Consider the following 11,334-nt stretch of genomic DNA (forward strand, 5'->3'; position numbering starts at 1 on the left):
CGGGGCACCAAGGTCGAGGCTGCCTTTAATCAATCCCTGCTGCTGGCTGGGTGCCCGGAGAAGCTGGCGGAGGAGAAGCTGGGGGCGGTGGGAGGGGGGAAGCACAGGGAAGGGGGCTGCAGGGTGCAACCAAGGGGCTCCCAGCAGCCAACTGGGGCTCCTGGTGCTCAGCTCCCACTGCAACCCCACTATCCCCCACTGCTACTCCAAAGAAAAGGCACCATGAATGCACCGTGCTGCCCAGCTGGCGCCAGGGCTATGCCCGGGTCCTGCCAGGCAGCTTTAATCCTCTGCAAGAAACACATCCCAAAAAAACAAACCAGCCCCCTGCACCTGGCCCCCGATCCCTCCCTGCCTGCTGGGGTGAGGACACGGGGGCTGGGGACAGCCCCAGGCTCGGACTGCTAAAGGCACTGGGCGAAGGAGGGCACAGAGAGCCGGGGGGACCCAGGGGTGACCTAGAGCTGGGTGCTGGTGACGGCACTCACCCCATGCACCAGCACGGTGGGACCCAGCCCACGGGTGAGCAGCTCCAGCTGGTGCAGGTAGAGCAGATAGAGGCTGGTGTCAGCTGGCGGCCGCGGCAGGTAGAGGAAGCGCACAACTGGCGCAGGGCTCTGCTCCAGGATGAGTTTGTTGGCAGCACAGACGTACTCATCCGACACTTGGGTTGTGTTGGCCGGGAAGTTCACAGCCCCTTCCTCCTCCTCCTCCTCCTCCTCCGGCCCAGCAGGTGCTGGCCCTCCTGGGGGTCCCCGTCGGGTTTGCCAGTGCAGCCGGGTGACAGCGTCCCACGGCACCAGCTGGATCTGCGCCTGGATGCGCAAGTCCTTGAGGAGCTGGCGTAGCTTCTCCTCCTGGGCATGGGGCATGGCGCCCGCCTCCACACAGAGGAAGAGGCGCAGGCGGGCGCGGCGCCAGGCCCGCGCCATGTTGAGGACGCAGGCCATCTGCAGCAGGAAGAGGCTGCAAGTGTCGGCGTAGCGGGCGCTGTCAGGCCGCAGCAGGTTGACAGGCCAGACGTGGATGGTGGGCGGGGGGCTGGCAGCCCGCCGCAGCTCCCAGGCCTTGTCCAGGCTCTCCAGCTGCCGGGCCAGCAGGACATTGCGAAGCATCTTCAGGGCATCAGCCACAATGCCCACGTACTCCCGGGCTGACAGTAGCTTGGGGGTGGCAGGCGCCCGCAGCGGGGGGAAGCTCAGGGGGACCTCCTCACGGGTGCTCGTGAAGGCAGGGTGCTGGGCCAGACCGTCCTGCGGTGCTGTGTCATCATAGAAGCCCAGTACCAGGGTGTTGGGGCGCATCCCGCCTGCCGGAGAGACCACACCAACCTGGCTGAGCAGAGGTGGAGGGCTCCACCAGCCCTCCTGGCACTGCAGGTGCCAACAGGCAATGCTTTTGCATTGCTCACCCTGGTGATTCCAGACCCCCCAGCATCATGCACCCAGATGCCTCCAAGACTCAACTTGGCTTTGGCGCTGCCCACACCAGGTGCTTCCAACCCCCTTGGCATTGCCCATCCAGGTGTCTTCAAGTCCCTCAACATTGCCAACAGATGCCTCCAAGCCCCAGCCTGGCTTTGGCATCACCCACCCAGATGCCTCCAAACCCCTTGGCACTTCTCACCTCACAGGTGCAGTGGGGTGGGCCCTCACTCGTGCCCAGCCTGGGCACCACTCACCAAGGCCAGAGGTGAAGAGGAGCTGCCGGACGCCATGCCGCACTGAGGGCGCGAGGGTGAGGCTGACAAAGGCCTTGACGTTCAGTTTGTCCACCAAGCTCAGCCATGAGTCCTGCTGGGGCTGCAGTGGATCCGAGGGCAGCATGTCTGAGTAGGGAGCAAGAATAGCATCAGGGGGTCAGGTACCCCATATGGGGGGCTCACCCTGGTGTCCCCACAGCAGCCCCCCTGCAAAACCAGTGCCAACCCCAATGCCCACCCCAGCACTCACGAGATGGGGAGGGTGGAAGCAGGTGCTTCCAACCAGAAATATGAAATTATACATAAATATATAAAAAATACCCAGGCAGCCCCATCCCCCCTCCCCAATTTCAGACCATTAGTCACCACGGCAACGGCGGGGGGAAGGAGAGCCTGCGCATCCGCTGGGGCAGGGATGGGGATGGCCGCAGCGTGTGCCAGGGAGCACGCGTGTGCAAACATGCCTGAAGCACAAGGATGCACAGTGGCAGGCATGAGGTGAGGATGGACACAGGCACACACACGTGCACAAGGCTGCGCTGAGTGTGTGCCCAAGCATGTGCTGGGTGTGCACAGGTGTTGACCCCTGCAATGGGACCATGCTCCATGGGGGCCCAGAGGGCCTGCGTGGCACGTGCCACATGTGCACAGCAGCACTGACATATGCAGGAGCCCCATGCACACGTGTAGGGACTAATATTTGAGCACATGCATGTGCAAGCATGCAGGACATGTACAGCTACACGTGTGCACAGGAGGCATGGGACAGACAAGTCACCTACATTCCCCACGCCATGGCAGGCCCAAGGTGCCACAGATGTGCCCAAAGTGCTGACATTCCCCACTATGCCCCTGCTACCCAGCCAGGAGCTGGGTGGCACCCCATGGACTCTGGGAGACCCCCACACTGCAGCAAGGGGCAGACGTGACCAGCGCCGGGGACAGAGCAGACCCTCACCCAGGTCCTGCAGCTCAACGTGGCCCAGGACGTAGAGGCCACTCTTCTTGAGGTCATTGACAAAGTCGATAAGGCGGGCGCTGCCCCGGGGGTTCTGCACCATTAGCAGCATCTGTGGGCGCCAGAACTTGACGTGGTCCTTCCGCACGTCCAGCATCAGCAGGTACTTCCGCACCTGGAGGAAGGGAGGGTAGTAGGTGAGGAGCCCTCCTTCAACAAACCACTCATAGGGATGCCAGCCCCAAGGACATGTGGCCTGGGATGGAGCTGCCATGGGGACACTATCCTGGGGACACCAACTCTCTACTCCATGAAGGGGCAGCGGAGGAGAACAGGGCTCACCTGGTGGAAGATTAGGGCCTGGCTGATGTAGCCCCAGGTGCTGCTGGGCGAGAGGTAGTGGAGAGCAAGGAGAAGGAGGAGGAGAAAGCCCAGGCTCGCCGAGGCTGACACAGGGCTGATGAGGAACATCATGACGCAGCAGCCCGCAATGCCCAGCAGGCACGTGTGCCAGGTGAAGTACCGGAAGGTGGGCCTGGAGCAGGGAGAAGGTGACACCTGTTACCACATGGCCCCCATGCCAGCTGCAAGGTGAGCACAGCAAGGGGGGCTGTGCCAAGGTGCCAACCAGCCACCCCCAGTGAACCCCGTTGTGCCAGCCCAGGGCATGTCGGGCACCCCAGATGCCTGCAGGAGAGGGCACAGAAGGGAGATGGTACCTCCCAGGGTATTGGGCAGCCCCTCGCTGCCAACCCCTGGCAAACAGAGTTAATGAGGGTGACAGGGCTGGCACTGCCCTGGCATGGGTGGGGGGCCAGGTAGTGTCAGGCAGTGCATGGCTGCGCCAGCGGCCACGGCACCCGCTCAGCCTGGCACAGGGAGGCGGACACAGGGAAGCAAGAAGCTGTTATTTTCTCTAATTGTTGTGTTTCCTAAAAAGTAATTAAAATCCTTTTCCGCTGTGCTTGATGGAGACCTCAGTGGTGGAGGGGGGCACCAGATGTGGGGTGGGCGAGGGGGGACTGTTGCCACCCACACCAGCAGCCTCCCTCTGAGGCACCAATCCTGCCCTATCCGTGCCCGGCCAAGGGAGAAGCTGCAGGGGGGGCAAGCTCCAGCCTGGCACAGATGCCAGCTCTCCCTTGGCAATGGGGTGCTCTGGGAGACCCCTGGGCAGTGCCACCCAGCCCTGCTTGGGCACTGCCTCTGTCCCACCTGAGGGACTGTCCCTGCACAGCACCCTGCACAAGGGGCAGCAGGCATTACCCAGGAGGGTGATGAGGCTCCCCCCAGCCACCCTGCCATGCCCCCCAAGATTTAGGCACAGCTCTGCCAGGCCAGCCCTCTGCCAGGGTACCCCACACCCCCTGCCCCAGGCTGGGGCTGCCTGCCACACACAATCCTTCCAGGAAGATCTCCTTCCCGCACCCAGGATCCCCCTTCCCTCCCTCCCTCCCCCTTCCCAGTTAGTTTAATTAGTGCTAATGGAAAGTGGGCTCCATCACTGCTTGGCAAGCTGCCCAGGGGATGCCGGGCGGGCGTAGGCTATAAATTACCTCTAGAAAGCCTAAGGGGAGTGGGCCGGTGGTACCCAGTTGTGCTGAATTTATCTGTACCCACTCAGCAAAGTGGTGCCAGGGTGCAGGGACTGTGCCAAGCCAGTGCCATGCGGGCGCCTGGCCCCTTCTCCCTCCTGAGGTATGGGGGTATCTTTGCCCCCCTTAATGCCCAGGAGAGGAGTGCTCAGCATTTCTGACCCTCGGAGTGGCAGCAGGCACAGGTATGGCAGGGGAACTGCAGACAGATGGATGGACAGATGGGTGCCTGCCCAGCATCAGAGCACAGCCTCCTTCCCTTGTGCCAGCAGGTACCTGAAGTTGGGGGCTGATGCCCACTCCAGTGCCAGACAGGCCAGGTTGACAGTGGCGTAAACCAGGAGGAAGAAGGTGGTCACAACCCCGGCAATGGTGTTGAGCTTCCCAGAGAAGAGCACCAGCTGCAGACAGCAGGGGGTGGGATGGACACAGGATGAACACACCCCCTGGGATGGCACTGCAGGTGTGTGCCGGAGCCAGCCCCACTGAGGCTGGGACATGCCACAGTGGCAGGAATCCCTGCCCCTTGCAAACTCACCTGTACCACTAGCCAGGAGAGGATCACCGCCATCACAGGGTTCCCACTTGCAGACGTCTTCTTGGCCAGCGCCAGTGCCCGGCCTGCGGGCAAAGCAGGGAGGTTGGGCTGTAACACCCGGGTGGGCACCAACAGGCTCAGCCACCAGCCAAGAGTCCTGTCCCCACCCTGAATGCTGAGGTGCAGGCAAACGCCAGGACACGCAAGTGACCCAAGTGGGCACACGCCAACCTAAAAAATACCGCCCCACACCAGCAAGAGGGTTCCCTGGTGCCCGGACTGGTCCCTGGCAGGACAACCTGCTGGATGGGGTCTGGCAGGTGCTGGCATGCTCCTGGCACTCACCAAAGAGATCATCTCGGGCCAGGGCATAAAGGATGCGGGATGCCCCGATGAGGTTGCTCATGGCCGCAGAGAGGGTGGCTGCATAGATGCCCACGGTGACCAGGGGTGGGAAGATACTGATGTCACGCAGGAAGCCGTAGTCTTTCTGCAGGAGGGTCCTGCAGAGGGACACACACACACTGGCACCTGCCTTGGCTCGGGCCAGCATGCCCTGGCACTGGGCACAGCCTGGCATGATGGCCCCGGCAAGGGGACAGGCAGCTGTACCTGTTGCAGGTAGCACACATGAGGAAAGCCAGCAGGTTGTACACAAGGTAGGTGAAGAGCACAGCAGAGATGGTGCCCCGTGGGATGGAGTAGCTCGGGCGCTTCAGGTCCCCTGTGGGCAGGAGCAAACAGCATTAGTGTCCACAGGCACAGTATCCCCCTGCTCTCCTCCAGCCTCAGCTCAGCTCCTGCTCCTGGTGCCACCCAGCCCAGCACCCCCTGCCCATACCTGACATGTTGGAGCCTGCCATGATGCCAGTGCAACCATTGAACATCACCGCAAAGACAGAGCTGAAGCTCATCATCTGCCCAGTGGTGTAGTCCACCGCATAGCCACCTGCAGGACACATGAGCCCAGGCTGTGATGGGCTGTCTGGGGCAGCATAACCCCACCACATACCCTCTCCTCGATGTCCCCATACACAAACCACAGGAGAAACCACCCCAGGGCACCTGTTCTGTGCCCGCAAGCTCCCCACACCCTCTGGCGAGCCCCTGCTGATGTGGAAGTGCCAGCGTCACCCCTCCCCAGGGCGCGGGTGCCATGGTGGGTACAGTGGGCAGGGTGGGGAGAGCCACTCCTCACCGCCCAGGTTGTCTCGCAGGGTGGTGAGTGAGAAGCCGGTGAAGGAGCCATTCTCTGTCTCGGAGCCATTGAAGTAGGGCAGGTGGATGGGCACCCCAATGGGCCGTGTGGCAAAGAAGCTGACGAGGATGGTGCCCAGCACACCCACAACAATGAGGAATATGAGGAAGGTGGCCTTGGCATAGATGGAGGCACCCACGAGGCACACAAGGAGGCAGAGGGCCAGCAGCACAGTGCCGTAGAGCAGCTCGTACCAGTAGCTCTGGGGCAGGACGTGGACTCCTGTGCCCACTTTTTGCCCTGGACAAAAAGACAAGCCAGGATCAGCAGGACTCAGAGAGGGCATCACCGGGAGCTGAGCACCACTGGCACCGTGCCAGGCATGACAAGCATCAGCTCACTGGCCAGAGAGCTGGGCGAGCCGTGCCAGCTATGCTGGGCATGGTGCTTCGCATGCCTGGCACGGTGCTAGGGCTACTTGGGTAAGGGACATCTGCTGTGCCCTGCCACCACAGATGAGGGTACTTACCAGGTGGTATCCCAAAGCTGTCCACCACTGCCTCTACCAGACCCAGCACGTAGAGGGCACTGCCACACACATTGGCCAGGAAAAACATGATCCCGATGCTGCCCCCGAACTCTGGACCCAGGGCACGGCTGATCATATCTTTCTCAAGTCAAGGGAAGATGCCAGCAGCCCAAACCACCATTGGGTGTCCCCAGCCCTCCCTCCCAGGCCATGGGTTTCACAGCCCCACTGTGGCACCCGGAGGCTGCGGGGTGGTCACCCAATTTTGGCCCACATGCCTTTCCCCAGCAGCACCCACAGCAAAGGATACAGTAGGCTCCTCCAGCATCCAGCGCCCCATTGGTGGCAATGGCACACACGGACAGCACCGTCATGCCGATGATGAAGTATGCCACCGCAAACATGGCCAGGGCTTGGTACAACCCGGCATGGCCCACCACGAACCCTGCCAAGGATGGAGGAGAGGCCAGTGTGCCCATTAGCTGGGCACAGACCACCCCCAGACAGGATCCCCAGGCACAGCCAACTCCCAGACCTCATCCTCACCGAGGCACACAGGCTGCACCCATCCCCCACAGCTCCCTCCAGACATGCCACCCCCTTCCCTGCCAGGATGGGGATGTCCCCACCCCGGGGAGATGCCACCTCCCACACACAGCAGCACCTGGGGCCCCCCGACACCTCAGGGCACCTCCATCCTCCTGCCATGCCAGGATCAGGCCCAAGCTTGGGGAGCTCAGAAAGGCACACCCAAAAAGCGAACAAACAGGGCAGGTTCTTTGCTCCCCTCCCAGCCCTGGGGCACTCGGGGGGGGGTGCTGGGACCCCCGTGCCCTGCTGCCACCCTCAGCAGGCAAGGGGTGCCTTGCACCCCAGCTCAGGCACCAAACGCTGATGGGCTCCCCACGGTGTTTGCGTTGTAGCCCTGCTTGCCTGCTGCAAAGCAGGAAGCAAAAGCAGCCCCAGGATGTCCCGTCAGCCAGGGCATGGCTCCCCAGCCCCACCTCCGGGGACAGGGCACCCAGAGCCCGCCGCGGCCCTGCCCAGGGGCCCGTCCAGCGGCGCCGCGGGCAGGAAGAGGCTGCCCTCAGCTGCAGGGCGATGCCCTATCTCAGCCGCAAGCTAGGCCGCAGCCATGCCCGCGGGCAGCAAGGGGGGTGCTGGGGAACGGGCATCTCACGGAGCCCTTGAGGAGACAGGCTAGGCTTGGGGGCACCCCCTGTGAGCCCTGGAAGGCTAGAGGGTACCCAAGTGCCAAAAGCAGGAGCGGGGGGAGGGGTGCAGGGGAAAATAAAGGGGTGCCCTGAAAGCAGTGTGGGGGTAAGCAGGAGGGACTGCTCACCCTGGAGATCTGGGGGATGTTTGAGGCATGGGGGAAGTGGGGGGCTGCTGGGGGGAGCTACGGACCCTCCACAGTGGGGCAGTTCCTCTTCCTGGCAGCTCCCCTCCCCCTCTGCCTTGTGCTTCCCTTTCAGCCCCGCGTCCCCCTGGAGTAACGCACCGGGGCAGGCAGGGGGCCCCTGGTGCCCGCTGTGGGGTAGAGGTTGGGGGGGTCAGAGCCTGTGCAAGGACACCAGGCAGGGGCATGGGAAGGCGGTAAGTGATGGCAGGGGAGAGCTCTGCCCAGCTTAGGGCAGGGGGTGGGGGGGGCAGGGGGGTCCCCCAGGCAGGAGAAGGGGCTCAAGGATCCTCCAGGGCCTACTGGGCCCCCAGGCACACAGCCAACTCCCGCCCTGGGCTTTCCATGGGCGGAAAGTGAAAGAGGAAAAGCCTTCCCTGTTCCCGGACCATGGCAGATGTTGCCTGTCCTGGGCCTCTGCCTGCCCTGGGCCAGTCTGTGGCATCACCCCCTACCAGGGCCCGCCAGAGGGTCACACCTACTCTGGTCCATGCCCAGCCTGCCCCCCCAGTTCTCCCAGGTTGCCCAATAACAGACTCATAACCCAAACAGGGAGCAGTCTGGGACGCAATCTGTACCCTCTGAACAGCACAGAGCCTGGGGGGCAGCTGGGTGCCTGATGGGGGACACTGGAGTCCTGCCCTGGGGACACCATGTGGGAACTGGGAGAGAACTGGGGTGCTGGAGCCCAGTCCTGGTGGATGCCTGGGTAGCAGTGGGGTCTCCAGTCTCCAGCAGGGGGGATGGGGTGACACAGGGCACTGGGATCCCGCTTAGGGAAAGCTTTGGCAAGGTACAGTGGTCCTGTCCCAGGAACACTAGGGCTTCAGACTGGGGTCCCTTACTGTGGGCACTGAGATCCCTAACTGGGTTCCCATCCTGTGGGTACAGCAGGAGCCCTGGGGCACCCAGGCTGGCGGGGTCAGGAGGGGACACACGGCATTGGGACCCCAGCCTAGGGGAGATCTGAGGAGGTACTAAAAGAGCACTGGGTCTCCAGGCTGGGGGGCTCGGCAGAGGGCAATGGGGCGCCAGACTGAGGCACTAGGGTGAGCACTGGAGGGGAGCACTGGGAGTCCAGCGCGGGAAGCTCGGGAGCGGCCACTGGGAGGACAGTGGGAGGACACTGGGGACCCAGACTGGGGGAGTTCAGGGGGGAGCACTGGGACGTCAGACTGGGAGGCTGGGGGGGAGCACTAGGAGGGCAAAGGGAAGACACTGGGTCTCCAGGCTGGGGTCCTCGGGGTTGAAGCACGGGGACTGCAGACTACCGGGGGTCCGGACAAGGGGAGCCTCGGGAGGACACGGGGCCCTGCCTCGGGGTGTCGGGCAGGGTTGGTGAGTCTCGGGGGCCTCCGGACGGCTGCCGGCAGGGGGAGGGCCCGGGGAGGCAGCGGCACTCACCGAGGCGCAGGAAGAGGACGACGCTGAACATGGAGAGCAGCGTGGGCACCACGACGCCCAGGAAGGTGGGCAGCTTGCGGGGGGCGGCGGAGGCGGCGGCAGCGGCCCGGCCGCGGGCGCGCTCCCGGCCCCGCTCCTCCTCACCCGAGCCGCCGCACAGGCGGTACGTGAGCAGCGCGCTCCGCTCTGAGCTCGCCATTGCCAGGCACGGCACGACCCCCGCCGGCCCTGGAACGCTCCCGGCCCCGGCCCCTGCCCCGGGCCCCACCGGCCCCGCCCACCGACCCGCTCCCGACCCGTCGTGCCCCGCCCACAGCCCCGCCCCTCCCATCTGACCACGCCCTTGAGCCCCCGGGTCTGCCACGCCTCCGGACCCGCCCCGTCCGATAGGCCACGCCCCGAAACCGCCGGTACGCCCCGCCCCCGGCCACGCCCAACCATATAGGCCCCCGCCCCTTCGTTGACCCCGCTCACAATGTCCCACCCCCGCCGTTCCCACCCTTGTCACGGCCCCCGGCCCCATATGTACCCCCATAGTGCCCCCCCGTCGCCCCCCCAGCTCCAGAGGTGTCCCACCCCGATATCTCCATAGGATCAACCCAGCCCCAGCGTCACCCCACACCCCGGATCTCCCCAACCAGTGTCTCCCCGCTCCTGGTACCCGGCGCTGGCACCCCACCCATCCCAGACTCACCCCGGCATCCCAAAACCAGCCCCTGCACCTCTGCACCGCCACATGAACCCGACTCCCCCACGGCCGCAGTCACCCCGCGTCCAACACCCCGATATCGAGCCCGCCACCCCCAGGCTGCCCCCAGGAACCCCGGTACTGCCCCCCCCACCCCACCCCGGTGCCCGCTCCCCGCGCACCCCCCGCCGGTGCCGGCCGGGCTCGGCTGCCCGCGCCAATTACCGGACAATCGGGGCCCTCGGGGGCGCCGTCCCTCCCTCCCCCCGTCCCCGCCGGCGGGGCTGGGATCTGCCCGGGCCCCGGGGTCCCACTGCCGCCGCCGCCCGGAGCGGCCGAGCGCCTCGCCAATTAGGTTAATGGGGTTGGCACCGGGGCCGGGGCCGGGGCCGCGGGGGGGGGGGCACGGTGGGGCCGGGGACGAACCCCACGCGGGCCTTGGGGAACCCGCGGTCCACCGAGTGGTTGACCCCCAAGGTGCAAGTGGGGGCATCCGTGCGGGAGCATCGCTCCCCGCCGTGGAATAGCGCTGCCCCCCCGTCTCCCCCCGCCCCGTCCCCGCCGTCCCCCGTGGGGCGGAGGCGCAGCATGCCCCCGCGGCCGAGGTGGGAGCCCGGCAGGGACGGAGCTTTCATGTGCGGCGGGCCTGTCACCGTGCCAGCCCCGGGCAGCGCTGCGCCTTTGAAGTGCCACTAAAGCGCCATTGTCCGCGCCCCGCTGGCACCGGGGGGCCGGGGGGGCCGGGGCGGGGAGCGCGGGACGGCCGGGGCTGCGGCTGCGGAGGCGCCCCTGTCCCTAATGGGGACGGGGGTGGCGGCATGGGCACCCCACCTCACTCAACCCCCCAGCACCGAAATGGGGATGGGGACGCGGGTACCTCCTGCTCCTCATGGGACAGAGGGGGGGGCATAGGATCCCCTGAGGAGGAGGGAGACGGCATGGGCACCTCCTGACCCCCGATGGATATGGGGACACGGGCACCCCCTGACCTCTGAATGGGCATGGTGACACGGGCCCCTACCCCCCGACAAGGATGGAGGTGCGACCCCGGCACCCCTGACCCAAACAGGGACAGAGGTGGGGGCACAGGCACCCTCTGTGCCCCGCAGAGGGGTGCGACCGCACCCTGCCCCGCCAGCAGAGCTGAGGCCCGGCCCACGGGCACAGGAGGGTGGCGACGGGGCAGGAGGGCGGTGCAGGCACCCCAGAAGTGTAAGGCCAATGACAAGCCAAACTGTAGACACTGGGGGGACCCCCTCCAGCTGGGCGGGCGAGTGTGGCCCCCCCCGATCCCCGGGCCAAAGGTGCCCCCCCAGACCCGGG

The 11,334-nt window shown here is 65.3% G+C and overlaps 1 protein-coding gene across 1 annotated transcript; it reads right to left on the minus strand.

Annotated features, from left to right (window-relative positions):
• Positions 1-225: 225 nt before the first annotated feature.
• On the minus strand, positions 226-9,598 carry SLC12A9 (solute carrier family 12 member 9). Its single transcript, XM_075099094.1, has 13 exons — positions 9,324-9,598; positions 6,831-6,965; positions 6,521-6,658; positions 5,992-6,291; positions 5,635-5,742; positions 5,406-5,517; positions 5,139-5,296; positions 4,794-4,876; positions 4,532-4,656; positions 3,003-3,195; positions 2,661-2,835; positions 1,682-1,828; positions 226-1,309 (listed from the first exon to the last, which is right to left on the minus strand). The coding sequence occupies exons 1-13, from the start codon at positions 9,520-9,522 to the stop codon at positions 459-461; spliced, it is 2,724 nt and encodes a 907-aa protein (XP_074955195.1). The 5' UTR covers positions 9,523-9,598; the 3' UTR covers positions 226-458.
• Positions 9,599-11,334: the final 1,736 nt, after the last annotated feature.

The sequence above is a fragment of the Phalacrocorax aristotelis genome, chromosome 7, assembly GCF_949628215.1.
Source record: "Phalacrocorax aristotelis chromosome 7, bGulAri2.1, whole genome shotgun sequence".
Classification (NCBI taxonomy): domain Eukaryota; kingdom Metazoa; phylum Chordata; class Aves; order Suliformes; family Phalacrocoracidae; genus Phalacrocorax; species Phalacrocorax aristotelis.